Source organism: Patagioenas fasciata, chromosome 5 (assembly GCF_037038585.1).
Source record: "Patagioenas fasciata isolate bPatFas1 chromosome 5, bPatFas1.hap1, whole genome shotgun sequence".
Classification (NCBI taxonomy): Eukaryota; Metazoa; Chordata; class Aves; order Columbiformes; family Columbidae; genus Patagioenas; species Patagioenas fasciata.
This window is the reverse complement of record NC_092524.1, coordinates 9,483,766-9,511,503: the sequence shown is the minus strand read 5'-3', so window position 1 is coordinate 9,511,503 and position 27,738 is coordinate 9,483,766. Positions and strand designations below refer to the sequence as shown.

General features: G+C 39.3%; 1 protein-coding gene across 3 annotated transcripts in view; it reads left to right on the top strand.

Annotated features, from left to right (window-relative positions):
- The first annotated feature begins 4,325 nt into the window (after positions 1-4,325).
- OVCH2 (ovochymase 2) overlaps positions 4,326-27,738 on the top strand; it is a 33,473-nt gene continuing 10,060 nt past the window's right edge. Inside the window, exons 1-12 of one of the 3 annotated variants that reach the window (XM_065839300.2) lie at positions 13,816-13,989; positions 15,470-16,067; positions 17,728-17,835; positions 20,177-20,286; positions 20,955-21,046; positions 22,199-22,371; positions 22,847-22,942; positions 23,311-23,462; positions 24,131-24,326; positions 25,875-25,898; positions 27,264-27,354; positions 27,494-27,627. In XM_065839300.2, coding sequence (XP_065695372.1) covers positions 17,745-17,835; positions 20,177-20,286; positions 20,955-21,046; positions 22,199-22,371; positions 22,847-22,942; positions 23,311-23,462; positions 24,131-24,326; positions 25,875-25,898; positions 27,264-27,354; positions 27,494-27,627 — 1,159 coding nt within the window. In that variant the 5' untranslated portion in view covers positions 13,816-13,989; positions 15,470-16,067; positions 17,728-17,744. Of the gene's footprint in view, positions 4,461-13,815; positions 13,990-14,613; positions 16,068-17,727; positions 17,836-20,176; positions 20,287-20,954; positions 21,047-22,198; positions 22,372-22,846; positions 22,943-23,310; positions 23,463-24,130; positions 24,327-25,874; positions 25,899-27,263; positions 27,355-27,493; positions 27,628-27,738 lie in introns of those variants that run through there. The other 2 variants (XM_071808880.1, XM_071808881.1) reach the window with 2 other exon arrangements.

The following is a 27,738-nucleotide window of genomic DNA, read 5'->3' as shown; positions in this document are numbered from 1 at the left end:
GTGTGTGGTTTTAAGCCGCAATGAATCTTTCCTTGTCAGTGACACCTGTGGTTTTCCTCTGTTAAATATTTGATTTGGAAAGAAAAACATGCAAGGTAACTTCCACTCTTTGTGACTCTAATTTAAAACCAAGTCTATCCATTTTTAATAGGAATGTGCAGCACTTAGCCTAGTAAGTCACCTTCTAGATGAATGGCTTCTGCATTGCAGAACCAGTAGGTGCTTAGCACCTCTGTGTGAGTTCAAAGAGCATGAAATGTGACTTGAAATTCTACAGAACATAGGTGGCTGAAGATGTTTTAGGGACTTACACTGAATGAGGAATCTGGAAACAGATGCTCCCTTCACTCATGGTGGGTTTGCAGGTGCTTGGCAGGCAGGTTTAGTAATTAACCTTTTCATGTCAGGCATCTTTTAGGGTAAGCTGGATATGTGGTGGCACAGTGTGATAGCTTGCCTGAAAGGGCCACCTCTTCAGGCACTTTAAAAATAAGTATTGAGAAACTATGCTAAGTGGAAAGTCCATGTCACCTGCATATGTCAGACTAACACCCTTTCTAAATCCTGAGGCATTATCACCATATCAGAATGGGTTTTTTCAGTTTTCTGGTAGGAAGCTATTAAAATGTGACAGGTGAAAACGATGACTTGCATTTTGATGAATGATGATAAACTTTAAAGCATGAAATCTGCTTACAGGTCATCTTTCTTTTAATTCTTCTTCTCACCTGTGAAAGATGGGGTGGCTTCTATTTTAAGATCACCTTAAACCCAGGTGGGAGAGTTTAGAGCAGGGAGTTGTTAGCATGTAGTGCTGCAAAAAGACACAGGTGCTGCACATCAACTGCCTGGGGCTTTGGAGCAGGAGAAGAACAAGCTCACCTGGGCCTCCTGTGGTGGTGGGAGAATGTGCTGCCACCTCCTTTAACTGAGAGCACCTGCTGTTTTTCTTCCTGCCCAATGTGCTTCCTGTTCTTTCATGGAATCTTCAGGGTTGATGGCTGCTGCATCTTTTCCATTGCTCTTCTAGAAGCTTTTGCTTGTTGTTTTCAGCAGCAGCAGCAGTTTTATAGGATTCCTTAGGAAACTGGACAGGAGATGAACACAGATATCAGGTAAGAGAAAAGCACAGATGAGCAGCATCCATAAGGAGAGGCCAGAAAAGGCTCAGGGGTTCCTCTGAATAGCAGCTTGTTTGAACTGACCCACAGTGAACTTGCTGCTCTACTTGTTCATCTTGTTTGCATCATCTGTGTGCCTCTCTGTGCTGACTTGCTAACACTTGCTTCCAGAGGGACTGCGTGCTGCTGCGCTTCACTGCCTTCAGTTAAAGCGTTTGTCTTCAACCGCAGGCCTTTTGCACACAGTTCTTTTCATCTCAAGCAGCATTTTTTATTTTTTCCCTACTGGAGTGTATATAGTGTGTATGGGGGTGTTCAAATATGCTTTATGGCTTCTGGGTCTTTTTAGACCTTCTTGAATGTGCTACTAAATACCCTGCGAATGGCTTCCATTGTGTAGTGCTTTGTCTTCACAGTATTTCAATATCTTGAGCTTGGGTAGCTTGGAGGGGCTAGTGCAGACTTGTAGATAATAGCCAGGAAAACATCAATGTGATTTCATGTGCACATAGTCAGCACTCCAACTTGTAAAAAAAAAAGTGATTAATGTGAAATGTGTGGAGTGAAAAACTACTGTGTCTTACTTTTCTTTTTCCTTCTAGCTATCTGTAATATTAATCTGTCTATTATTGGATTTTATAGGACTTCTCAAGCTATCTGTACAGTGCATGTGGCTTCTGTCATCCAGCCTTCTGGTTCTATGTTCCCTGGAAATAGAATTTGGTCAAAAAAGGTATATCCAAAGGAGATTTGAGGCCTCATGTTCCTTTAAAGTATTATTCGGTTGCGTTGATCGCATTATGAATGTACATAGTAATTTGCAAGCGTCATATAATAATTTGAAAAAAATTCTAAAGTATTTAATACATGTCTCATAATCTCCATAAACATGTATATATGTATAAAGAGCAATACATATTGCCAGTTATTCCTCTTCTGGTTTTGTTCATGATTTCTGATTTGCTGTCCTGTCTGTGGCTGCTTTTGGAACTGAGGGAGGAAACACTTAACCAGTACTATTTTCAAAACGTACCCGCTTTAGAAGACTAAGTATACAATGTCTGTGCCAACTTGTGCTATCTGTTGGGTGCTTGGCTTGTGTCAAAACTGCACTGGTCTAGTGTCTTCCAAAGCCCTTTTGCCATGTTGATGCTGTGGTGTTCATGCTTGCTGTACAGAGGATCGCAGTTTGGTCTGAGGAGAAGACACGAAGCTCATCCCGATACAGCATTACTTGAAATTCCGTGGAGCTGCTGGTTGATGCTGTGCTGTAGTATTAAATACTCTGAAGCTTGTGTCCACTGGTGAGCTTCTGGAGGAGGATTTTGAAGTACATGTTAATGATAGGTCTAAAACATTAATAGATTTGATGAACCTATCGGGCACCAGAACTGAAGTGGAGGGGGGTGGGTTGTCGTCAGTGTCTCCACACAGATGTGGAAGATGGGAAGAAACATTTCATCATTGCAGAAATTACTTCTTGAGACTCATCTAAAGCCGCCTGCCCTGCTGCCTTTTAAACCAGAGAGTATGTGTGTGTAAAAAAGGGAAAGTGGCATTAAAGGTGGCAAATTTTATAAAACTGGATTAAACATAGCTTGTGGTAATATTTGCACTTTTCTGGAAGAGAAGAGGAAAATGGAAGTTAAAACAGAAGGCAGATAATGATCACTGCTCTTAGAAGATTTCTGCTGTTGTCCTTGAGGGCTGAAAGCATAACTGCTTTAGAGATTGTGTTTTGAAAATAAACACGCTTACGAAGTTATTGCAAACACTTTTTTTTTTTTTAAATTTTGGTTTTTTTCCCCAGCAGGAATTGATTATTGATAAAGTTGCTGTAGGATGATGTCTCTCAGCCTCTTTAATTCTGTTCTGCCAAAATGAACTGTCTGAGGAAAGATAAAAAGTACAAAGGCTGTATCTGAAACGTTGATTGCACTGCATGTTTTGAACAACAGGATCCTGGCCACTGGTGGGGATGTCTTGGAGCTGAAGTAATTTGCGTATGTGTGATGTTAATTGGTAAGCTCTGCTTAGGTTGAACTGCACTATCATTGTGTGCATTAGTAAGCTTACTAGAAGAGCAGTATTCAGTGTTTTAAAGACGTGACACACTATGTGCTGAGATGGTAACATCACAGCAGGCTTTCTGACACTCCTTTCACCTCTTTTTTTTCTTTAGAAAAGAATGAAGATTGTTTGTTGGAAACTAAGAAACACAGAGCTCAGATCTCTCTTACCTGGCAATTAACTTGTTAGGAAAAAGGCTTGCCTCAGGAGACTGTTTGTAAGTGGTGCATGTCTACCAGTATAGCATTTTAAACAGTGTTGAAGTAAGTGATACATATAGTCAAACTTTTAAAATAAATTAGCAGGCATTGTCTGCACAGTATAAAACATATATTGTGATATTTAGACAGTTCCAGTTTTAATAGAATTAGACATTTTCCATGTTGTTATTGAGTAGAAGAGTAAAATAGCTCCAATGTGTCTCCAAATAAAAATAATTCCCTAAATTACACAATTTGCTTATTTTTGGTGTGAAGAGTACAAGCATATGTGTGCAAATGGACACATGTACGCAAATGTGTGAATGGCTTTTCAATATTAATCTTTGTAGCAAAGGTTTAAACACTTATGGTGCAAGATGTATGGGGGGTATTTTCACCTCTTTACAGAATAAGAGGTTTATAATCTCTATTTCATCACTATAGCTGCATTAAATGCAGTTTGCAGCCTAATAATTCTATTTTTAAGTTAGTCACTGCACATAGAGAAACTGGTGCATGTGTTGTCGCCGAGTTCTGCTCCACAACAATTGAGTTTTGAGTAGAAAGGATTAATAGAGTGAAAAATTAAAAACTAAGTCATAAGAACTATTTTCTATGACTGCATTAAGATGTGTAGGCTCTAGTTTGTTTACTGATGGGTTTCAAAGCTTGAACTTGCAGACAGATGGTATCAGAGTCTTAAAAGCACTCTTCTGTACGTGCTTGAGCAGGTAGCAATAAATGGAAGGGTGAATGGAGAGAAGCAAGTTCAGTTGCATTCCATGAAAGGCACTTTCCTCCTGGCAGTTAATGAGAACAAACCTGGGAGCTTGTAACTGCGCATATTTGAGGGGAAAAACGAATTTACTTCTTCTGCAGCTCTGTAGGAGCTGTATTGTGTGGTTAATTTTTAGAGCAAACTTGAGCGTACAGCTAAGCAGCGGTTGAGTGAAAGTGCTGATACACCATTAAAACGGAATTGCAGATGCTGTTGCTTCAGTGTGTTTATGGACCGACAATTCGCTTGAATAGATCATACAACGGAGTGTCGTTGCACATGGGCTGTTAGGTAAGCTGTGATAGAGTGTGTGTTGATGGCGATTATTGTGTGCTCTATTTTGAAAACTTGATTGCGCCTTCTGACAAATACAATGTTACTAATTTAGGGGCTGCTGCGAGCCTGTTATCTAACTTGTGCAATAGAATTGTGGTTAGATGCCTTGAGGCAATTAATCTTTCCTTTTGCACACCTGTTTGTCTCTCATTCCATGGTAACATTGGATGCTGTCACCGCTGGGGCTGCTCTGGATGCTCTGCCTGCCAAGATAGGAAATATGGGAAATTCCGGTGACCAACTCAGAGTTGCTGATGCTCTGCAGCTTTGCTCAGAGCCCCTGTTGTAAGGAGACTGTCAGCGTTTCCATAGTAAACTCTGGGTCTGCAGCCCCTTTAGGCTGGAACTTGGCAAACAGGCCAGGCCTGATTTTGTTGCGGTTGATCTCAACTGCACCGTCACAAAGTGGAAGAGCAAAGTCAGTTTTCTGGGGGATTTGAAAATGGATATTGCATCGAGGACACTTTGCATGGCAAAAGCAACTCTTTCCAAGGGTTCTTGTGCACACACACTCTTAATGTTTTGTTGGGGAAGAGGATTGTTCTGATTAAAGAAAATTTTTGTAAGAGAATGAAGTGACTAAACAGGCAAACAACCCAGGTCAGATGCTGTTGAAGTTGGCTACTTAAAGCTATGCTGCGGGTGATTTGGTACCCAACAAACTTTAATTCTAAAAACAGCGTTTTTTACTTCAAGATTCGTCAGCCCTCTATAGTAGAGAGCTTTATGCTAGTGAGGACTGCAGTGCTTGTTGCAAGTTATGGTGCCAACAGCAATCCAGCTGTGGCAAAATGGAGCTTCCTCTGGGCTCTGTTCTGCCAAGAAATCAGAATTATTAGCCTCAGCAAACTCAGTGAGTTTCAGATATCGAAGTTTCTGGGTGTCCAAATGGTCAGAAACATGTGTGAAGTCTTCAACAGAAGAGTGGCATTACAGACACTGGGAATTGGGTTTGTGTGGTTTGTTTTGGTTTTAATTCTTCTTTCTGTTTTTAAGTTAATTTAACCATTCTGCTCTTTTGACCTTCACAGTGACCACTCATGCAATGCTAATTGCGAGATAAAATTCTGGTTTTGTTTGTATTATTCTATCAATATTAGAATTCTGTACAGCAAACCGGGTGTTCCAGAGGGAGGAATGAAGGTAACTAAAATAAAAAGGCGCACACACAAACCAAAACCACCCTACTCACAAACAAAAACCACAAAACAAACAACAAGCGAAACACCCAACAAAAACCAAGAAGAATTTCAATTTTAAGAAGTTTTAAGCCAAAGCCTGCCCCAGTTCTATTGTTGAGGGTTTTCCACGTTTATGAAGCCTACACAGTTGCTTTATCCATGTCAACTTTATTTTTAACTTATTCTAGGCATTAGGAGAAACTTGGCTAGACACAGCTCACAAGCGATAAAGGCTGTGAAAGCACAGGGAATCGGAATGTAACCAGAAGCTTCTTGTGCTCGACGTGTTGAATGCAGGTCCAGAGGACAGGTTTTTTGGCACCGCAGTGTTAAACTCTGATTTATCTGGTGTTTGAAAATGACTCACGCTGAACACACCTATTAAGTAACTTCTCGTTTCTTGCATGGTTCTTTCCTGCCTGTAACAGTGAAAATATTGCAGACTATTTGAATTATTAACTCATCATAGTCCTAAATCTGCCATCCTTCCTGCAAGTAGATTACTCTGGAGGTCAGGATGTCTCTCACTGGAATTTGCTCTATTTTAGTTGCAGATTTATCTGTCCTACCCCATTTCCTTTCATCCAAACACACACCCCCCCCCTCAATCTTGATATGCTGGGGCTTTTTTTGCATGACAAGATATCAACAGCTCCAATTTACCCCTGACCTCTGCTTTAGAGAAGGCAGAGGGTTCTGAAATCATGAATTAGTGATGCAACCCCATGCATATTGCATTAGGGCAAGGAACAGTGCAGCAGGTGATGTGTGCTAATTCAATATAAACTAGCACGGAGTGGCACAAAACTACAGTATTCTGCAGTATTTGTGAACTGCAGTGCTCTGAGGGCTTGACGTGGCACTTTCCTACATAAAAAGGGTTGCATTGTGCAAAAAGATGTGAAAGAAATGCTGCCATTCAGTGTGGTTCAGCTGTTTGTCTGTAGGGAGCTGGTATTTGCTGTCTAGTTTGGTTTTTGTTTTGGGGTGGTGATGGTTTTTTTTGGTTTTTATTTCCTTTTTAGAGCTGGCTGAGATTGTGCATGATCAGCGCGGTGCTGCTGCTCACAAATACCTGGCTGAACCCCCATGGCAATGAAATCTTAAGTTAAGCGTGTACAGAACTTGTAGGTGGTTTAGTTCTATTTCCTGCTTATCTCAACTTACAAGTAAAACCTGTTCATTTTAACTTAAAGCTATGTGTTGTCTGAATTCATATGTCTTTTTGGGCTACAAATAAATGTACTGACCAGTCGCCTAGTACCGTGTACCACTCTCTTGTGTCTTGAAGAAAGAACTGATCTTAGAACTTCCCTGCTTAGCTTAGGTGGACTGTACTGCAGTCTGAGTGGGAAGAGTTTAGCAGCCTCAGCTACTGCTGATTGTGTGGAATATCGTGCATCTGCTGACGAAAGGCAAAAGCCACTTCCTGTCTTTGAGCATAATGTGATTATTTTTTTGTTTGCCTGGGTTGTTTTTTTTTCAGTGATCTGTGATGTTCATTAAAGGCTTCCAGTTTTTTACTGTATTGCTGCAAGAGAATTGACCAGTGGCATAGTTCAGTTTTCTGCCTACTGAAGTTTCACAGTGGCCCTGGAACTCCTTTAAAATTAATTTATTTTTTAAGCTATTAAGACTATTGTCATGATTTTGTTGCCATGTGCTCCTTGGATCTTGCTCTGGCCTGTCATTGCAGATGTGATAGTGGTAACTTAAACCCTCAAAATCTGGCAGCTTTGCCAACTCTTGCTCAGGCAGTTGAAACGTATCCCTCTCAAACAGAGGTGTGAGGGAATGGCTGTGCATCCATGGCTGCTCTTTGCAGTATGCATGATCATGTTACTTATGTACAACAATTTTTAGTAGCTCCATTATTTAGCTTTTTTTTTTTGCTTTGGTTGCTTTTTGCCTCTTCTCCTTACTGTTATTTTTAAAGAGGCTTCAGTTGTGCTTGCACATTCACAGTACTGAAAATTTTGTAAGGCAATCTTCTCATTTCCTACTTGGTATTTAGAATTACATCTACCATTGCAGAGACAAGGAATCCCCTTGATTTCAACAGAAAAGCTTTCTACCTTCCCTCTCTCATCCTACTATGTGACATTTGCTGTAGCAAATCGTATATTGCATCTTTCCCTAAGGGAGAGAAGTTTCATGGCTGGCTGGTAATACCTGAGCGGTGAGTCCCCCATGGCAGAAAATATTGCAGGTGATTGCACTGATACTAAGCTGCTTGTTAATTCTTTGCTACTTGGAAGTAGGAGGTTAGTTAGGAGAGTGAGGAAATAGGCATCTTAATTCAGCTTGAGAATTCTAAGGCAGCTAAAGCTTAAACCCAGATGATTTTTTCAATCAGTGTGTATACCTGTAATAGGATGAATCCTACTTAGCTTTGCTATGGAGCAGAAAGGGTTTGCAAATTACTGTCATTTGTATGCTCAACACTGAGAAGAGATACAAAAATCACGCAAGATCTGTGCTGGCTGGGTGTCACTGTGTGGAAAGGGTGGTTCCTTGTTGTGAATAGATAATGTAACAGATATCTTGGTTTTCCTTAAGCCTTCTCTGCAATTATGAAAACAGTTTTAAATCTACGTTTGCAAAGTCTATGAAGAGGATTATGAACTAGACTTTTTGATATGACTTTAGATATCCCCCTGGATTTGAATGAGGTTTGTCTTGCAGTATGGAGGCAAAACAATTGATTTTTGTTTCTACAGCAACTTGTTTTCTATACCAGGCACTGTTAAGCTGCCACATGTAGATCCACTACCGCCATTACAGAAATGGCGTTGCTCTGCCACCTTATGGCAGAGCTCGAAACAGAACACAATGCTTCCTACTTCAGTTTCAGTGGAAATTTCTTAATCCATCTCTATGTGGAGCAAGTAGAAGAATAAATGCAGCCGATTCTGCTATTTGCTGTATTTTAATTGTAAATAAAGGAGTTGTCCCATCATTATTCAGTAATCCTGTTTGGTTTAGCTTTTCCCATTTCTCTGAAATTGCTTTCTCTTTGGGCTTGGGCTGACTTTGCTTGTGCTTTCCACACTTATACTATCAGAGTAACATAAGAAGTAGGCAGAAGACTTAAGTTCTAGGTTTAACTTTGTTACTGATGTCCTCTCTGCCTCTATTTTTCCATATCTAAAGGAGAGCACTCTGAATGTTAAATCTTTTATGAAGAAATCCAAACCCCATTACCCAGATTTCACCCTGGAAAGTACCGCCAAAGAATTTTAAATCCACCTTTCTACAGTTCTGGCACAATATAAATAGTTTTATGAGCGTGCTAGTTTGTCGCTTTCTCTTTTCTGGCTTGACCAGTAGCTGAGGGCTGTGAACCTGCTCTCTGATTCTCTCTGTGCAGATTATATTTTTCCCTGGATTGTAAAAACAAATTATTTACCCATGGAGCCAAAGCCTGGCCAAGAGCAAATGTACCATAGTTATGTGCCAGTTTTCTGTAACAGTGGAAGCTGGTCTCTGTTGACTGATCAAGAGCAAATACATGGATTACTTCTGGGCTTCCTTCTCCTGGGCTTTTGTTACCATTAACCCTGGATGGTGGCTAAACAGTGAAGAAAGCCACTTGCTCTCTTGCCTTTTCTTCCCCAGGGGAAAGGAAAAGGGGGAAAAACTTGTGGGTTCAAATGGAAGCATATTTAATAGAACAATAATACAAGAAAACAGAGAGAGCAGTGCTTGGCTGCTGGGCCACTTGCACTCCCAGCACTGAGTGCCGGAGGGTGGACACGGTGAGCACAGTGACTCCAGTAAATCATGGAGATCCCAAGCAGGACTAGGGAAGTCATGGAGCGGGCAGCAGGACCCCTTAGAGATGGTGACCATCAAAGAAGGGCCATCCCCAGCAACTTTATGCTTATATATGGAGCATGATGTTCACGGTATGGAATACTTCAGCTGTCGGGGATCTGCTCCTCCCCACATTATACACCCACTTACTTGCAAAACATGGGAAACTGAGGAACATTCTTGGTTTCCCTAGAAATTAGTATCAATATCAGTTTCACCAGAATTTTCCTCATAGCAAAAGCTGAAGCAATAGCAGTTGTGGAGAAGAATCAATTCTATCCCAGCTAAGCAAAACATCACCTAAGTAACAACTGTAAATAAACAGACATTATCAGGGCTGTTCTCATGCTGAATTAAAAAATGCCATAGTTACCTAGAAGAAAATTGACTACTCTGGCCAAAACCAGGACAGCTTTTAAGCCAGTTGGACAAATCGTTCATGTCTAATCATCTATCATTTGGATTCATTTCTGTCTCCCTCTGAGGCTGTGATGCCCTCCATGAAATAGGCTGTGCAAGGATGCCAGGAGTGCTGAACTTAGCACGCACCTGAGTGCTGTCCTTTTATGTCCTGTTCTTGATGTGATGTGACATACAGATGCTGTACTGGCAGCACAGCCCTACTAACATAGTACATTTTAATCTCCAGTACGTTTCTGAAAAAGCATGCAAGAAATCATCTCACTGCTGTTTGCCTGAGCCGGCGTATTTATGCATTTTGAGCATATTTCTTAAGCACTGTAATACTGTGGTTTTTTTCCTTGTTGAAATCAGACATTAAAATGTATTCACTGTGCTCTCCAGAAATCAAGTAATTTATTGTTTTTGTTTTGGACTGCATGTCTGTTATGCATCAACTTAATAGGAGATCTGCAGTGGATTAGATGTTGTTATTATGGATGTCCTCTATATAGCAGACATGTTCTTTTTTTATACTTTGATCTGTTACGATGGTTTGAACCTTGCTGGAAGATAGTATATAACCAGAGCTTGCTGGCAAATGTGTATCTTGGGCAAGAATACCTCAAATTGGGTAGGGGAGACAAGTTGAAGACTTTAGTCTCACTCCTATTTGTTTTATACCAATAACAGGGAAGAGGTTGTATGGCGTCCTCTTCTACCCCATGTTAGTGTTGCATCTGTCACTTACCATTATATACCTCATTTATAGTGTCAGGTAGAAAGAAAATGCAGTCATCAAAAGGCTGTACAAAAGGTGGTTCTTGTGTTCAGCTTTTGTGTACAGGAATTGTTTGTGTTTCATGAGAAAATGCTAAAGCCATCATAGAAATGCTTAATCAGAATGGGTGTTTACATGCTGAAAAATCTCACGTGTCCAGTTACAATTTCCTAATATCATGCCCTAAGATGAGAGAAGCAGTAAGCAAAGCACGAGCTGATACTTGTGTAGGTGAGCTGGAGATAAATTCCAATGAGACCGTCAATATAAACATATCAGGATAATTCTTATCAAGAGGATGGTGGAGGAACAAATAATAAATCTTAATAGGTGTATATATATATTTTTTTAGGTGGTTTAACCTAGTTATACTAGAAAGCATTCTGTTCTTTATCGTTGGCCATGCTGAGAGAAGAAATTACATTCTTGGAAAAAAACATCTGTCTACTAATCTACAGAGCCTGCTTGGTGAATGTTTGTTCAGCCAAACCATGCCAGATTGCACTAGCATCATTTCAGCTGTCCTCATTGAAGTGTGGTATGAAATAAAAATGTACTTGTTAATTGGAGCACTTGTCTTGCATCACTTGGCTGTATGAGGCATCCTTTGAGCTTTTCTCTGTGCACGCAATGACGACAGTGGGGGGTTATTGAGGAGGGATGGGGGGAAGGATGGATGGATGGATGGACTTGTCTGTGCTCAAAGCAGCGCAGAGTAGCTGAGCGAGCTGGCAGCAGCGAGTGGTGGCTGTTTCTCCAGTGCTGTACATCTCACAGCGTCGAACATGTCACATCCTTGAGGTGCCTTCTGAGTGAGGAGACCCAGACCCTCACACCCTTCGTGCTCATTGTCACTCCTCTGTAGTGGGATGCCTGGTAAGCTCAGGTTCATTGAATTTCAGGCTTTGTTCTTCTGGACGGGAGAGGGTGCTAAATATATGGTCTAGATATCCGCAGAACAAAAACAGTGATTGCTGGTATGTTAGCTCAGCATAAAACAGTAGTTACATGAAATTAGTACCTTGGTGTACCTCTATTTTTTATTTACGTTTACATTGAGGAGCTGCCACTGTGCTAAAGAGAAGGTATTTCATTAGCAGCAAAACATTTCCAAGGGGATGCTGGATGTTTGGCAGCTCAGTGACCAGCGTGCTTTTGGCTGTCACTGATGTGCTTAATCTATATGCCAGATTTTCCTTAGCTGAAAAGCGTTAGTATTTTTGCATTTCTTGATATTGTTCTTGTTTGATTTTGGTCTCTTTTACCTTGAAAGGTAAAATCTCTGTTTATGAGATGACAGCTACAAAAGGAAAATGTATGTCATAGCATTGCTTATTGCAAATGTAAGTAATTGAGCCTGTATCTACAATTCTCATAGATCAGTGAGCTCTGAATTCAGGAAATATGGAGCAGTTGTGAAAAGTGGGAAAAACACCAACAGGTCTTGTTTCTTTTAGTTCTTGGTTACCGGTTGCTTTTGGCTAGTGTAACAACTATTGTGCTTTGCTTTGCGTAATGAAAAAGAACTTAGTGCACTTCTCTCTAAAGTTGCGCTTCTTTTTTGCACAGAAGATTCAAACAGATCTTGATGCATATCCAAAGGCCTGAATTAGAGACCAAATGTTCTGGGAAACAGTGTTTTGGGGGCTTTCTATGGGTTCTTATTCCACCAAGTGCTCTTTTGAACATTCCTGCTATTGTACACTTTGTTCTGTTCCCTGACAGGTCAACTGAAGAATTTAAGAGGATGTAGCCAGTTGAAAGTAAAAACGTTATGGAAAGCCGACCTTTCTTGTTTTACTGCTCCCTCAAAGTCCTTGCTTTAGTTAATTAGAAGCAATAAAACATAACTAAATGTCTCTCTGTGAGGCAAGAACACTGGCCCTTTCAATTATGTGGAGGGCTGTGATGGGAATGCCGTGGTAGCGGGGGAGGAAATGTAATAAAGCACCAAGTCTCAGAAAATAATCTGCATCCAAGAGAATCTGATGTATTAGGCTGACTAATACTTGAAAGGGTGTGGGATGGACACAAGTTGTGCAGGGTTGATAGCAACTCTCCTTTTTGAACTACAGAGTCACTAGGTGACTGTATCTTTTAACTTCTGCTACGCTGCTAAAAATCTATAAAGATACTTTGCCCTTTCAAGGATCTTCTCACCTTAAGAAAAGGGATTTCATAATCCCCAGAGTGTGATAGTCGATACTTTAATATTGCAGAACACTTAGCTGAGACACATTCGCTAACCAGAACCAGACAGGAGGTTGTAACAAAGCTTGGAACAGAACTGAGAACTCTAGGTCTGTTTTTAGGACAAAACTGTTTCTAAAACCCAGCCTGGCTGAAGTTTTGCGATTGCTTTAGATATTTTAATTTGTAAGCGGAGGCTGCAGCCAAAAGGAATAGACCAATCTGTCTAGTGCATGCATCCATTCCTCCTCCTTTGCATTGGCGCTAGCGTTCAATTCTTGAGTAACAGCTTTGATCAAGAAGCCAATCCAGCTACAAAAATGAACCCAGCTACATAAAAAAAGAAGGGTATTCAGCTTTCCACACAGCCTGGCCAGAACGGAGGCTGGCAGGAGGGGAATGGAGGCAACAGCCACCTTCATGGGAGACAGGGCACAACTGCCCTCTTGGTAGCAGCCTCAGCTTGGGTTGGTTTAAAGCTGTCACGAACCTAAAAGCACTTTGGAAACATAATGCAGGTTTTTTGATCACTTGTGAAGCATTTGCCTTATGCATTTTCAACAGCTGCTGTTGATCCTTGGTATGGTAGCAATCAATTGTGAAGCACTATTTTTATTAACAAATGGAAATTAGGTTCAAAATGGTACTGGCTTAAAACTTTTGTCTCTCACCTTTTTATAGATATTTATTTCTTTAATTTTCAAGCAAACGTTTTGCTTCCCAAAAAATATCCCAGTGACTGAAAAATCATGAATATGAATCTTTCTGGAAAATGGATTGATAGCATTGTGAGCATTATTACTGCAAAATTTTAGTTTGCAGACCTTTTTTGCAACGTTCACCCAAACCTAGCTATAATCCCAAATTATAAAACTAGTTTAACTAGGATTTAGGTGGGAATATGGAGGTGAAATTCTGTGGTTTGTCTTTTGCAGGAGGCCAAGTGAATTTGTCAATGATCTTACCAGTCTAAAAAACTACATGAATCCCAGTGTAAGATGGAGAACAGCTTGGTTCTGCTCTGCAATGGGGCTGTATTCGCAGAGAAGGAAAAACATGCTAGTGAGTTGAAGAGTCTTTTAGTGTTTTCATTCTAGGAATGGAGAACTGCAAGGAGGTAATTCCCTCAGCTTTTCAATACATTGATCTTTGAGGTAACACAAAGGCTTTGACTGAAAAACGTGAATGAAAAGTTACCTTTTCTCAATGTGGATGGGTGGAGTGGATTCAAGCATATTAAGATTGAAGTGAGTTTTGTGTTGGTGCTATTTAGGGTCTTTTATGTGCTTCTGAATATATTCTTTTATTTTGGTAGGTAATAATGGGCCTATCCTGAGAATTAAAGTTGATTTTCTTGTTATGTCAAACTCAGGCATAATTTGAATCAAGGCATTGGAATGACAGTAGACTAAAACTGGTGAAAAATCCGTTTGGAAAAATCAAAATTTGTGCACAACTGTCAAAACAGAAATACATGTAGTCCCTATTGAAACTAAATCTGCTTTCACTTAAAAACTGCTGGTGTTGTAAATGTAATACATGAATGATAAGACTTATGAAATGTAATGTTTCAAGACATTCTGTCTTGTTTCAAATATAAAACTGTTGGTTTTATTGAGCTAATAGGTTTTCCAGTTTTCCAACAGTGACCTTGCAAATGATTCAGATGTGATCAGTGCCCATTGAAAGCACATATATATATATATATATTTTTAAGAAAAAAACCGAAAACCAACTCACAACCAAAGCCAACAAAACCCCCTCCAATTTAACTGTGTAGTTTCTATTGATCTTCTAACATCATTTGCTGCTTGTTTTACCCTTTCCACCCTCTGTCCTTCACTCCTTGTTCCCCCTTCTCTTACACTTCACATTATCATCAGGTGAATACATTTTCCACCTTCCATGTCAGACAAGAGGAGCAACATGAAGCAGCTTTTCCAACGAGAATAAAATGTGGTTTTATACATGGTGCAGTGTGGCCATCTCTGGTCCACTAACCTTCACTGGAAAGCAACCTACATTCCTTCTCACCAGCCCCCTGACCCCTTTCATAAAACAGAAGGACATTGCAACCATTCTGGAAGGTTCTGATGACAAATATTATCTATATTCTTTACTTTCTCTTGGTCTTAAGCTTATTTGTATGTGTGCATATTTATGTTTTTAATAACTTCATAGGAAGGAGCAGCTATATATATTTCTACAGCATCAAGCACACTTGGGTTTACAAGCATTTTATTCTCCACATGCACCGCAAAAGAAGGGACAGGCCAGACATAGGGGCATTGATCAGCAGTAGTATTTTTGGGTGAGGGACTGGCACGTGCATCAGGCCATTGTGGACAGTTAATGATTTAATGGCTTTGTTTTTCCTGCCACAAAGGCATGAGACGCTAGCAGGGTGTGAAGCCAGCTCTGCATTGAGGTTGAGAGCACATGCGTGGATGGAGACCAAGTTGTAAGATCTGACCTTTCTCTGCCTTTTGAGGAGCGATGCTGGCAGTGCTGCCTGCCAAAGGGCGAGTTTTGGGAGCAGGAGCAGCTCCTCAGTGGGGGAAGCAGGTGAAATCATTCGTGCCTCTGTGTGCACACAGGAGAAAGATAAATCGGCAGCAAAAAGAGGAGAACCAAGAATAGTAGGACAAGAAAGCCTGCACATCTGTTCTGCCATCCCAGACAAGGAGCAGGTTGTACAGAACGTGCCCTTTTGTGCTTTTTCTTTCTGACCTCTCTGGCTGCTGCACAGTAAGTGTTCCCACTCTGTCACAAATTTGATTGTTTCTTCATTTGCCTGTGGGCCGGATGTTTCTGTTTCTCATCAGTAATGTGATAGATGTAGTTTGCACAGTGTCAGTTATAACTGCAGAGATTGTTTATTCTTGGTTTTATATCATTGTGTTCATGGCACCATTCCAAATGCTGTCATTGTGAGTGGTGATCAGAGTTCTACTGTACATGGAACTGCTTAGAGGGGTTTGGGGCTTTTGTCTCATCCTTGCAAAATACGAATGAATTAACGACGGAAAGCAACCTTCCAAGTTTTTTATTAGATCTGGAATGATATTGGTGACATAAGTTCAGAAGCTGCAGAATTGGGGATCTCCACAGGACCAGGATGAAAACTGCAGTCTTCAGAAATTCTGTATATTTGTAACAGAAAAGGCAACTGCAACTCAAAGTTTCTAGAACAAGGTTTGTATTCAGTTGTTTATTATGAAATTGCTCGTTCAGAGTAAAAACTGGTGTATTTTTAATCCTCTGACTGGCAGAGGAAAAGAGCAACAAAAACCTAGAACTGAGTAAATATAGAAATGATTGTTGGGATGTTGACTGATGGTGGATCGGGGGGGTATTGTGAGATCCTTGTCCAAATAATAGAATACATTCAATAGACCAGGGCTAATGGCTCAAGTGTAACGTTGTTTTCTTCGGGAGCCTGAGCAGAATTAAAAAATGTGAGTTGTTTCCATTGCGATGGTAACCACAAAAAGAGAAACTCTTTAGTTACTCTTGCTGCTTATTTTAAAATACTATATATTTTGTGTTTGCCTGTTGACATTGTGAAAAAATGTAAATTTGATAAATGATGACTATAAAGGTGTTCAAGACTGAAATTTGTATTAACATTCATATATTATTTAACCCGTGTTTCTGTTTTCAAATTTGATGCATTTCCCATGTGAAAGTTATGTATGGGTTTTGTGGGAATACTGAAGGTGAAAATATTGAATTGTTTATTACAAGGAGAGAGGAAACTGAGGATCTCAACAACTTAAGCTAAGAAAAAAGCCCTTAAACAATCTACGTTTTTCCCTGTCTTGTGTAAACATTTTTTTGTTCCCAGGAATAAGTGTTCCCTGCCTTTTCTGATACAAATGAGACTTGTAGCTTCTGTCACCCAGAGTAGATCTATTGCTTCTCTTGATGATTCTAATGTCTTATTTGATGCTATTATATTTCATATGAATTTAATATAGTTTGGATAGTATTTAAATTGTATTTACCACTTTGTTCATTCATTTCCAAGTTAGGCAACGCTTGCTAAAACTGGTGAGACAAAAGCTTTAAGTGGTGAATTTGCAAGGTAGTTTAACTTATGCTTTCTGGTTTGTGAAATCTTTTGATTTATAATAACTGCTAATGCATTGCTTATTTAGGATTTGAATAGCCTTCTAAGAGGCTTCCACTTCAATTGCTATTAGAAGTGGAGCTCAGCCATCAAAGTGACTCAGAACTGGCACTGCTGATTGCAGCCATACTGAGATACTTTTTAAAAGCCGAGCCCTATCCTCCTCAGTTGCCTTTAAAAATGGGTTGTGAACACTGCTGTTGTGAAGAAATGACATTTTGATGCAGAGAGCTGTCTTTGTCTTGTACAACGCTGAACGTGCTGCCAACAAAATGATAAACTTTCGGTATTTGATATGTTTCTCAGGTCTGTAAAATTGGCTAAATATAAAGTGTGCAGGAATATAAAGTATTGCCTCTTCAAAAACTGTAGAAATTGTAGGTGCAAATTGCAGCTGATGTTCTGTTCATATGTGTTCTACTTCAACATGTAGATCAGCCTGGGTAAGTGTTGCTAGCAAAACAAGCAATGGTAACTTCATGTTGTCATTTTGCCCCAAAAAAACTACTTTTAGGGAGGATTTTAGCTAGTATTTTACAGCAGAGCCTTCAGTAATGGCATATAAAAGAATCGTGCTCCATTAAATTTGAATATTTATTAGTGCAGGTAAGTGGTTTATGGCTGGATTAATGAATAACTTCTATTTCAATTAGTCGCTGTTCTTCTGTAGTGTAGTATTGGGGCTTCTTTCTCCCTGTAAACACTGTCCTTGTTTCCCCTCAGTCATTGAACACCCCAAGATGCGCACTGTCCCCCGTGAGCTGCAGTTACTCCTCATGGGGATGGTTTGTGTTACACAGTTCCGTGCCGCACCATCTGCTCTTCGGAAAGGTAGGATGGAAATTTCACATCCAGCTTTAACAGTTTCCTAAGTACTAACGGGTTTGTTCTTAGGCAGTGACAAGCTTGGAAGTCAGTGCTGAAATAAAGAAGCTGCAGCAGTTTCACCCCCAAAGTTTTGGACCCTGAGACCTTGTAGACCTAGACACAAGGTAGCATTGGAATAATCAGTCTAGTTTTCATTCTTTGCTTTTGTTCCGATGCAAATCTGTAACTGAAAGTTATCTTTCAATGAGTAATTCTTGTGAAACTTTTGTCTGATCCCTCGATGATTCACAACGAATAGCATTAAATAAATATGATTTATAATTAAATAAATAAAATTAAATATTCTCAGAGTTGCAGCAAGTTTTAGCATGTTACCCATAGGCTGTAAACAACATATAGTGAGTCCTCTCTTCCATCTTAAAATTCAATGTGGGTTTATTGGGTTTTTTTTGGAACAATTAACAATTGCAGTTGTTCCTCTTTCCTTCATGAAGATCTACTGATTTATCGTGAACTGAAAGAAATCAGATCTTGACAATTTTCATAACCATTTTGCTTCCATTTTAAATTTGCAGTAGTAAAAAAGGGAAATTTACAGCTTGATTTCCTACATTTTGCAGATCACTTGTTTTCACTGTAAAAACTCTGTTTTGTCTGTCAAAGCAGTTTTGGTATCTAAATCCTCATAGCCAGCTGCTCACTAAAGCAGCGCAAAGCACAGGGTTCTGTGGAATGGTTTTCTCTTGCTTCAGCATCCTGCTGTGCAGACGGATGTGATGCCGTTTACACAGAAATCTCTCGACTGACCAGTGAACAACTTTGGTCCTGAAGGAGTCTGTAAAGCAGGCAGGAACCTCTTGGGCTTAGAGATGACACAGACCAGAAGATTTGAGAGTTTGTCAAAATATAGATAAGTTTGGCATAATATTAATATAAGTATTAACCTGTAATTTTTAAACTAACCTTGCATATGTTAGGAGAATAGACTTAATGCTGAAGGAAAAAAGGAAAGCTTTAGTTTGTGAATCTGATTTTAAATTATATTTATATACTTTTGTCCATTTAGCCAGTACCAAATTCCTATTGGTAGAACATAAATCCTATTTTGTTTAATTTTGTCTCTGTCTCCTCGCTGTATCTTTGCACATGGGGAAAAAAGTGGGTCCAGTTAGAATTACGGAAGAATGAGAAAAAACAGATAAATGCACTGGATCATTTCTCTGAAAAGCCTTTTTAATTTAAAATCTAGTGTAAGCAGCATTGTGTCAGCATTATTGTGACACTGTAATAACTTGCATCAGCTGTGCTAATCCTGAGGATGGTTGCAAGCCACTTTTTATTGGTGTTGTAACCTGCATTTTACAGTTTGGAGGATTCCACATTTTCCAGGCAGCGTATGCAATTACCGGTCCTCCATCCTTTGGATGCACCCACCTGTCTGCCAGAACAACAAAAATGTTCCAAGTTTACAGATGCTAAATTTTTCCCAATTTAGTGTTTAACAGAATTTGTAGTAAAATGTCTTAGAGATGTGTTTGGCTTCAATGGGTTTTTGTACAGCTTTAAGAAAAAAAGTGCCTCCTGTTGGGTTTGGGAAGTGCACTGTGAAGAATTCTTCTATTTCATAGTGCTGCTTGGCAGAATTGGTTATTTTCCTTCTATCTTTCTTAGAATAGTACCAAATCAGTAATTATCACAAAAAATGTTTGTTTCTATAAAAGTACTCCCTTACCAATACATAAATATTATCAGCTTCACTTAGCTGTAGTAGATGATAATAATATTGAGTTAAGAAGAAACAAAGTTGGCCCAGTAATAGATCTCTGGAGAAATGAAGCCACTGTTGTTGGTCATCGAAGTCTGTATGTTGTGCATTTTGGTGCCATTTGTCACAAATATTCTAAGTACAAATGCTGGGTGTAAAGTGATTGCTGAAAGCCATGATGAAACAGTGGTTGCGTCCCCAAATAATTCCCAGTCTTACTTGAAAGAGAATGTTAACAGTTCAGAAAGTTCAAGGAAGCATGCACCTAATGAGAATATTAATAAATATACGTACAGGCACATATTTGCTCATGGAAGGTGAAATTTAATATTTGTGATAGAATAAAACCAAAAAGTGCTCATTTGGAGAACTTCTGCAAAATAAAGTACGTTCCCTTTTTCTTAGCCCAATTAATCTGGGTGGTTTGTGTTAGGAGTTGTTAGAAGATGCCCATCATGGCAGAGAGATGCCACTGACCTCTGCTCCAGGCCATGCTTTCCAGTTCTGTGGTACTAAAAAGTAGAAAAAATTAAATCCAGGCTAAATGTTTCCCTTTTTTTCCCCGCTTTTACTCCTCAGATTTTAAGTGTGGGCTGAACGTTCAAGAGAAAAAACCATGGAGTTACTTTAACCTTTTCACTCGGATTGTTGGGGGAAACCAGGTGAAACAAGGCTCACATCCATGGCAGGTTTGCACCAGTAAATGTGGTTTTATCCTCAGGACAAAGTCCTGGCTTTTCCTAGAAATGGCAAAAGAAGAAAACAGGTACATTTTGTGCTTACTGACACTAGTGGTGTATTGTTGAGCTCCACTCTGCTTTAATGAAAAGCAGTCAGAGAGGACACAGAACCTGTCCTGCTCTCTAAGAAACCATTGTTTTGTTTATCGTTCCTTCTGAAAGAACATCTGGAGATTAGTCTATTGTAAAGAGACGTGAGTGAAACTGCTCACAAATAGAAGCACACTGAAGGACACCATCCCTCGCCCCCGACTGTTGTCAGGCATTGTGGATTTGCAGTGCACTCAGTGAGCTGCCAAAGAAAATTCTCATCTAATTATTAATAGTAATGTTTACAGCGTGCCAAGTACCTCAGTGTCTTGGCATTCATTACCTGTATGTTGCTTTTATCCAAGTACCAAGTCGCAGCTGAGGGGATCAGCAAGGTTTAGGATCTCTCAGATTCAAGGGCCATAAGAATGCCATGAAAGGCTGTTTGCTTGAAAAGCAGCATGTCCTTTGGCTACGTGAATCTTCACAAAGTTCGCGCGTGTGCTCTCTCCTTTCTTCCTCAACTGCAGTCAGAGCAGATATAAAGGTTCTCTTGATTTGACACACCTTCTTTGTGTGATGTGCAGGTTTCCTTGAAACGAAGGCAAAAGCATTTTTGTGGAGGCACCATTGTTTCTGCTCAGTGGGTGGTCACGGCAGCTCACTGCATCTTGGACAGGTATGGATGTGGTGTTTCAGGAGCAAGCTGCAGGTGCAGAAAAACATCGAACTGTGAGTGCTGTAGCGTCTTTTTATGGCAATTTCGTACAGGTGCTGCACTTTCTTTTGTTACCAGTGTTTTCCATGTTTTAACGGAAAGAGAGAAAAAACTAAACCTTTGATTATCTCAAAAATAATTAAAAATAAAATAAGGTGACAGGAGTTGATGGAGACTGATTTTGGAAGCGTGAGTAAAAATCTATACCTAACTATAATTATCAGGTGACTGCGATGTTTTTTACCAGAGGTAGCAACTGGCAGGTTATATGCAATTAAATGGTGAATGGATATAGTACTGACCTCTTGCATGCTCGTGATTTTCAACCTTAGTGCTAAAAAAATTTAAAAACTAAAAAGAAGTCTGGAAATGTTATATGGAAGGTTTCAGTCCTGGTTCTGTGGTGTATTCATTGAATTCTAATTCCCTTATAGTTAATACTCAATCTTTGTACTAATGGATCACCTGGCATTATAAATTTGATCTGTATTTGGCATCGTATTTGATCACATCTTGGTCAAATTATCCAGTAACTGCAGAGTTTACATTAACTAGGAAAGGACAGGCAATATCTAAATCAACATAAAGCCTCCTGACACGAAAGTAAGTCATTGAGTCTGATGAATAAATTTGAAGCGGAATAAAAAGAATAAAAAGTTTATGATGATTGCTTTTGTGTTTCCTTGATGCACGTCTGATCTGGCACTGGGAGCCCTAAAACAGGTTTCACTGTTGTTTTAAGGTATAAACTGAGACTGCTAGAGAAGGGGTCTTATTTTTTCTGTACTTTCCTACGTCCACATCTTCCCTCCTCTATCAAAAAGCAGTGTGAGTGAACATTTTTAAACACAGTAAGAGGACCTGGTTCCTTAGTGGCCCAGCAAACCACAGTCAGGAGTGTAGCTAAGTGATCATTCTTCTCAGTCCTTTTCACCTCCCTATTCCTACTGCAGGGGATACTCACCTCTTGCTGACTGTACATACTGAGCATAATTCTGAAGATGAAAGGTATTAGGTATCACTAGTAATAACTTTTTCTGCTTAAAAACAACTATGTTTTTTCCTTTCATTTTGAAGATTCTGTAGCTGAACTTTTCCTTTTTTATTCCACAGGAATGTACTCCAGTACGTGAATGTCACTGCAGGAGACCATGATTTGAGGATCAGGGAGAACAGCGAGCAGACACTCCCTGTTAAATATGTCATTAAGCATCCAAACTTTGACCCTAGAAGGCCGATGAACTATGACATTGCCCTTCTGAAGCTGGATGGAGCCTTCAACTTCAGTAAGGCCATAGTTATCTGTGATCTTTTTCAGTGGGGAAGGTAAGGCCTTTGTTTTTCCTCCATGCTGTGAAAAGTCTTGAAATTCAGTTTAAACCAATTTCCAGCTGTCAGATTATACCACTAAAAGTCTCCAGAGTATTTTGCAACTGAAGTTATTTAAAACATCTGAGGTAAGTCAGAAGAATGTATCAGTTGAATTAAATTATCTTCGTCAGACTTAATATTCCCTTGGAGAAAAAGGTTCTTGGCATGCAGGAGATCAAAATTTGACCACAAGCTGAAGCTTGTGGTGCTCATGGCTTTCTTTTTTCTTTCCAAAACACTATGAAGTGGTGGCACAGATGCATTTTCAAATGCTAGATTAATTTTTCAGATGCCACAAAAATGTCAGTGCTTTTAAGTCTACAAAAACTAACTGAAAAAGGAAGCTTTTGTTGTTGTCCTATCAATAAAATTCATGTCCACATGCGGCAGGTTCTTCAGTTTTGCCAGCATGTCTTCCTGATCCAGCTGAAAAGTTTGAAGCGGGATACATCTGCACTACTTGTGGTTGGGGCCGTTTATATGAAAGTAAGCTACTCAAGTTGTTCTTTGACATTCAGATGTTTCAGTGTCTGATTTCTGAAGCTAAGAGCTTGATTGCATAGGAAAAAACCCATCAGCTGATCGTAAGAACTGTAATTTAAAATGGGATCTTTGCTGGCTTCCATGCCTACCTGTGAGTTATCTCAAAATTGATTGGTACAATATCTAGACCTGTATGTCAATTTTGAAATTTATTCAAGTAAAACAGGTACACAAAACTGGATGTTTATGGAACCATAAAAAGGCTTGGAGAGAGCTTACAACTCTTTTGTGTGTGTGTGCGTGTGTGTATTAGCAGTGACATTAAGTTCACCTTTCAGCACTTCTTATGAACAATTTTTTTTGTATTTCAGATGGAATACTGCCTCAGGTCTTACATGAAGTCAATCTACCAATCCTAAACAGTGAGGAGTGCTCAAGAGCATTATCAACTTTAAAGAAACCCATCCACGGTGACACTATAATGTGTGCTGGGTTTCCAGATGGGGGAAAAGATGCCTGCCAGGTCAGCGGAACCGGGACCTTGTGTTCTTACAAGTGTTCTCAGAAGCTCAAGACTCTGTCTACTTAAGTGAATAAATACACTGTAAACCACAATATTTGCACTGTATTTAATTTGATCTGTGAATTCTTTCAAAGTTTCTGTATAGGCCAATGCACTTAATTACATGATTCCATTCTAATTATTGTATGAGTTGTGTCACAAGTTCCTGAGAGCAATTTTGCAGTGTATTCCAGTGCAAAAATTCTTAGGGCTTTCTAACTTCAGAACACTTGATAAATTAATTAGTTGATGTTGCTAAGACTGTAAGAAGCAAAGCAGAAAGTATTGCCTTGGATTGCATTAAGGAAAGGAAGTGAGAGAAAGGTTAAGTCATTGTTCCTTGTCATGGGGGCAACAAAAAAAGCTCCTCACTCCTTTTTACATGTTAAAACACAAAAGATGTGCAACCATGAGGGAATCAGTCTCTCTCCCCCCCTCTTGACAATCCTGACTAAACACAATAAAAAACCAAGTGTCTTTCTTCACAGGCTTTTTTCTTTTTAATTACTATTCCCTATGTTGCAGGTTTGTTAGTATGACACAAAAGAGAACACAATAAACCTTGTAAGGCTCGCTCAGTGGTATGCATGCACTTTGGTAAGCTGTAGGCTTGTACCTGTGTTTTGCAGGGAGACTCAGGAGGCCCGCTTCTGTGCCGACGTAAGCATGGCACCTGGACCCTGGCCGGGGTGGTCTCCTGGGGGATGGGATGTGCTCGTGGCTGGAAAAGCAATGAGAAGAAGAAACATTACAACAGAGGATCTCCCGGAATATTCACAGACCTCAGTGCGGTGCTTTCCTGGATTCAAGAGAACATGAGTGCTGGTATTAAGTCTCCACAGTAATGTGTCCCTCACTTTTGACAACTCTGTCTCATAATAATATTTAATTTAATCCTTGTTTTCAAGATATAGCACTTACATTTCCCCCATTTTTCCTGTCAAAGCACTACAGCATTTCACGATGCCTTAAATATATGGTACTGATTGGCAGGTGCCAAAACCAAGTTGAGAATATTGTAAATGTTTGCTTCTCTTCCACTTTGTCTACTGCTTGGACTGTATGTGTGTATGTGTGTGTGTATATATATGTATATGTACGTGTGTGTATAGATATGTGTGTGTGTGTATGTATATTTTTAACTTTAAGAATGGTCCTTTTATCCAGCTAGCCAGTTAACCTGGTATTTTTCCTTTTAAGTGGAAATTCACCTGTTGGAAATGTCTGAAATCCCACACACACCTCTTCAAAGTCACTTGTCATTTTTCTCAGCTAAAATGAGTTGGATCAGGCATTTGACTACATGGGGAAAACTCATGTTCTCAGAGTGGTTTTTGCTTACTCTGCCCAAAAGGCTACGTATGCCCTCTGTGTAGGGGAACAGCTTGAAAATTCTCCATAACTTCCAAAGACTTGGAGCTGGAGATAAAATGGCAGTCTGTCCAAGGGTGAACTTCACTCAGAGCTTTAAAGAAACTGAATTAGTGTTTTCTTCCAGTTTGGGCTATTTTCATTAAAAAGTATTGGAGACTGTGTTAAAATTTATACAGAGAACTGAAAAAAATGAGAGGGGGGAGGTGTTAAGAGGTTTTGCTTGATAAAAAAAAATTGCAAGGGAAAAGAACCCCAAACTTTCCCATTATAAACCAGCTCCACCTGGTGATTGAAAAAAGAAACCCTCATAATGTTGGAGAAAAATGCAAAGGGTTTAGCTTCTGAAAAATATTTTGGTTTCAATTAAAAAAAAAAAAAGAGACAGTATTTTTCTTAAAAATGTACTAGTTGGCCCATTTTATTATCAGGAAAAAATAATATGATTAGCTATTGCTGTAATTAAAGTGTGTTGGCTCCAGTGAACCTTAAAGGCGATTTAATAGGTAAAGTGAAAACAGAATTCTCAATTGCATTGCTCTAGGTTTTGCTTGCTCATTTTTTTTATACTGTCACACTGGTGCAAAAGATCTTGACTGTAATTGCTGTCAGGCTTAATGTCTCTGTGTCCCTAATGTGATGCCAGCAGTTGGATTCTGCTGCCCTTACCTGAAATGTGTAGTATTTACTCAACAGTATGTAGGAGAGCACTGTGCTGCTCAGTGTGAGCAGTGGTCTGTCAATGTATGATTAATTCTAGAAGAGGCTACTCTGAAGTTGTTTATTCCAAAGTCAACATTGCCTAAACTTACAATTCTGGTTTAATGCTATGTCTAGTTTATTGTAGGCGCTATGTCCTCAGGAAGCGTTTCAATTTGCCTCAGTGCTAGCTGTCTAAAATTACCATTTCACAGGGATAAAAATGAAGCCAACACTGTGACTGATGAAACTACAGTAATTTATTCTTCTTTTCCATCCCCTTCCCTATCCCCCCTTTATTAGATTTGAAAATGAAAAGCTCCACAGGTAAGTACAGTAATTTTTCAGAATTTTCTGTATTAGAGCATAAAAAGACCCCCAAAATAGTCTAATATATAATCTAAGAAGGAGCGAGGAAGCACTTTAAAATGTATTCTTTAGATATATACTTTTTTCCTCATGGCTCTGTTTAAAGAAAAAATTACTTATGTAGGGTTGTACTCATGTACTAGTGACTTCAAAAAGAAATTTTCCTTAAGATATATACATATATAAAGCCATATTTTACTGAAATGCAAATAAAATTATTGGGAAAAATGTAGAACACAACCTCAAGCAATGTGTGAAATCTAGTTAGTGAAGTTGATTCTGTATAAAAATGTAGATTCTAAATAGAAAATATAAGGTAAATTAGTAGTATTTTTGCATGGTCTATGATGAATCTATCTACTTGTCTGATGGTGATTTCTATGAATAAAACGCAAGCCCCATCATGAAACACAGCCCCTAATGTAACATGTTTTAAAATGAAAGTCTTTGATTCTGCCGTGTTTATGTTCTTGTTGGACACTGTTCATCTAGGTACAAGTTCACATAAAGACACTAGAAACAGCTCCTGTGAACTAGCTCTTAAAATTTTAATTTTGCTAATCTACAGTGAGATTTTTCTGATGATAAATGAGCTTGGGCTCATGGTTTGTATAGACTTGCTCTGGCCAGTAAGAACTGGGTATTTAAGTGCTGTTTGTGTCTTTTTGAAATCTTTTCACTGGTCTTCCCAAGATGCTTCTGGTAAGGCAGTCTTATAAGAACATGACTCCTTAAATGTTTTCATATACATAGTTATTGATAAGTGTCTTACTGCCTTACCTTACAAGGCAAAGGAAAGGCAAGAGGAGATGATTTCTGTAAGTAATTGTGTTTCTAGCAACACTCATCTGGAGAGGAAAGCTGCTGCTCATTTTATTAAAGTGCCTTTAATAACATATGGTATTCTTGCAAAAGCCTCCTGCTGCAGCATAGCTAAGGATGTTATTACAAATGGGCTGCAATGAACACTTTTCTTATGTCCTGAGGTATGCGTTTTTCCTCCCTGAAAAATATTTATACTGAAATCCTCATTTAACAAATAATTTATTTAAGGTAAAAGCAAGCACTGCCATTTTTACAATAAAATATGACATTGCAGTGCTTCTTTTTTGCTCACAAATTATCTGTTTTAAAACTGACTTACCATAATTCCAAATAAAAGAGAGGAGAAGACCCAGCATCAGTCTGCCAGCAGCAACAAGGCAGAGCTAAGCAGTCTTGAGTCTCGCAAGATCCTCTACATGTTTGAGCTTTTTGTGGAACAGATGCTTGCTTATGTGTCAAACCTGATTCCTTCTATTTTGTTTTAACTCTACAATGCAGCATTTTGTAGCGTTCAGGATGGCAAACTCCCCGACAGTGAAGGACAATTAAATTTTCCTGGAAGTCCCAAACGGTTCTATCAAAACCACCAGTAAGTAAACAAAACACAGTCTTTCCTCAGAAGCTCTTCCCTCTACTGGTGTAGGTTTTTGGTGCTGTGGTTTTTTTTGTTTTGCTTGTGTTTTTTTTTCTTCCCAGCTTTGTGAACAGGAATTAATTTGTTGTTCCAGATTGTGTATATGGACTCTATTTGTACCAGAAGGGAACTACATATTGCTTCGTTTTTCCCACTTTGATATAGAGTCAGAAACATTCTGTGACTATGATTCTTTATCAGTCTATTCAAAAGGCGACAGACTTGTTGGTGAGTTGCCATCCCCTTATTCTTTGAAATAATTGGTCAGTGTATGCTTTCATTCTAACAGCAAGTATACCAGATGAACACATTGCAGTTGATTAGATTTTACTTATATTT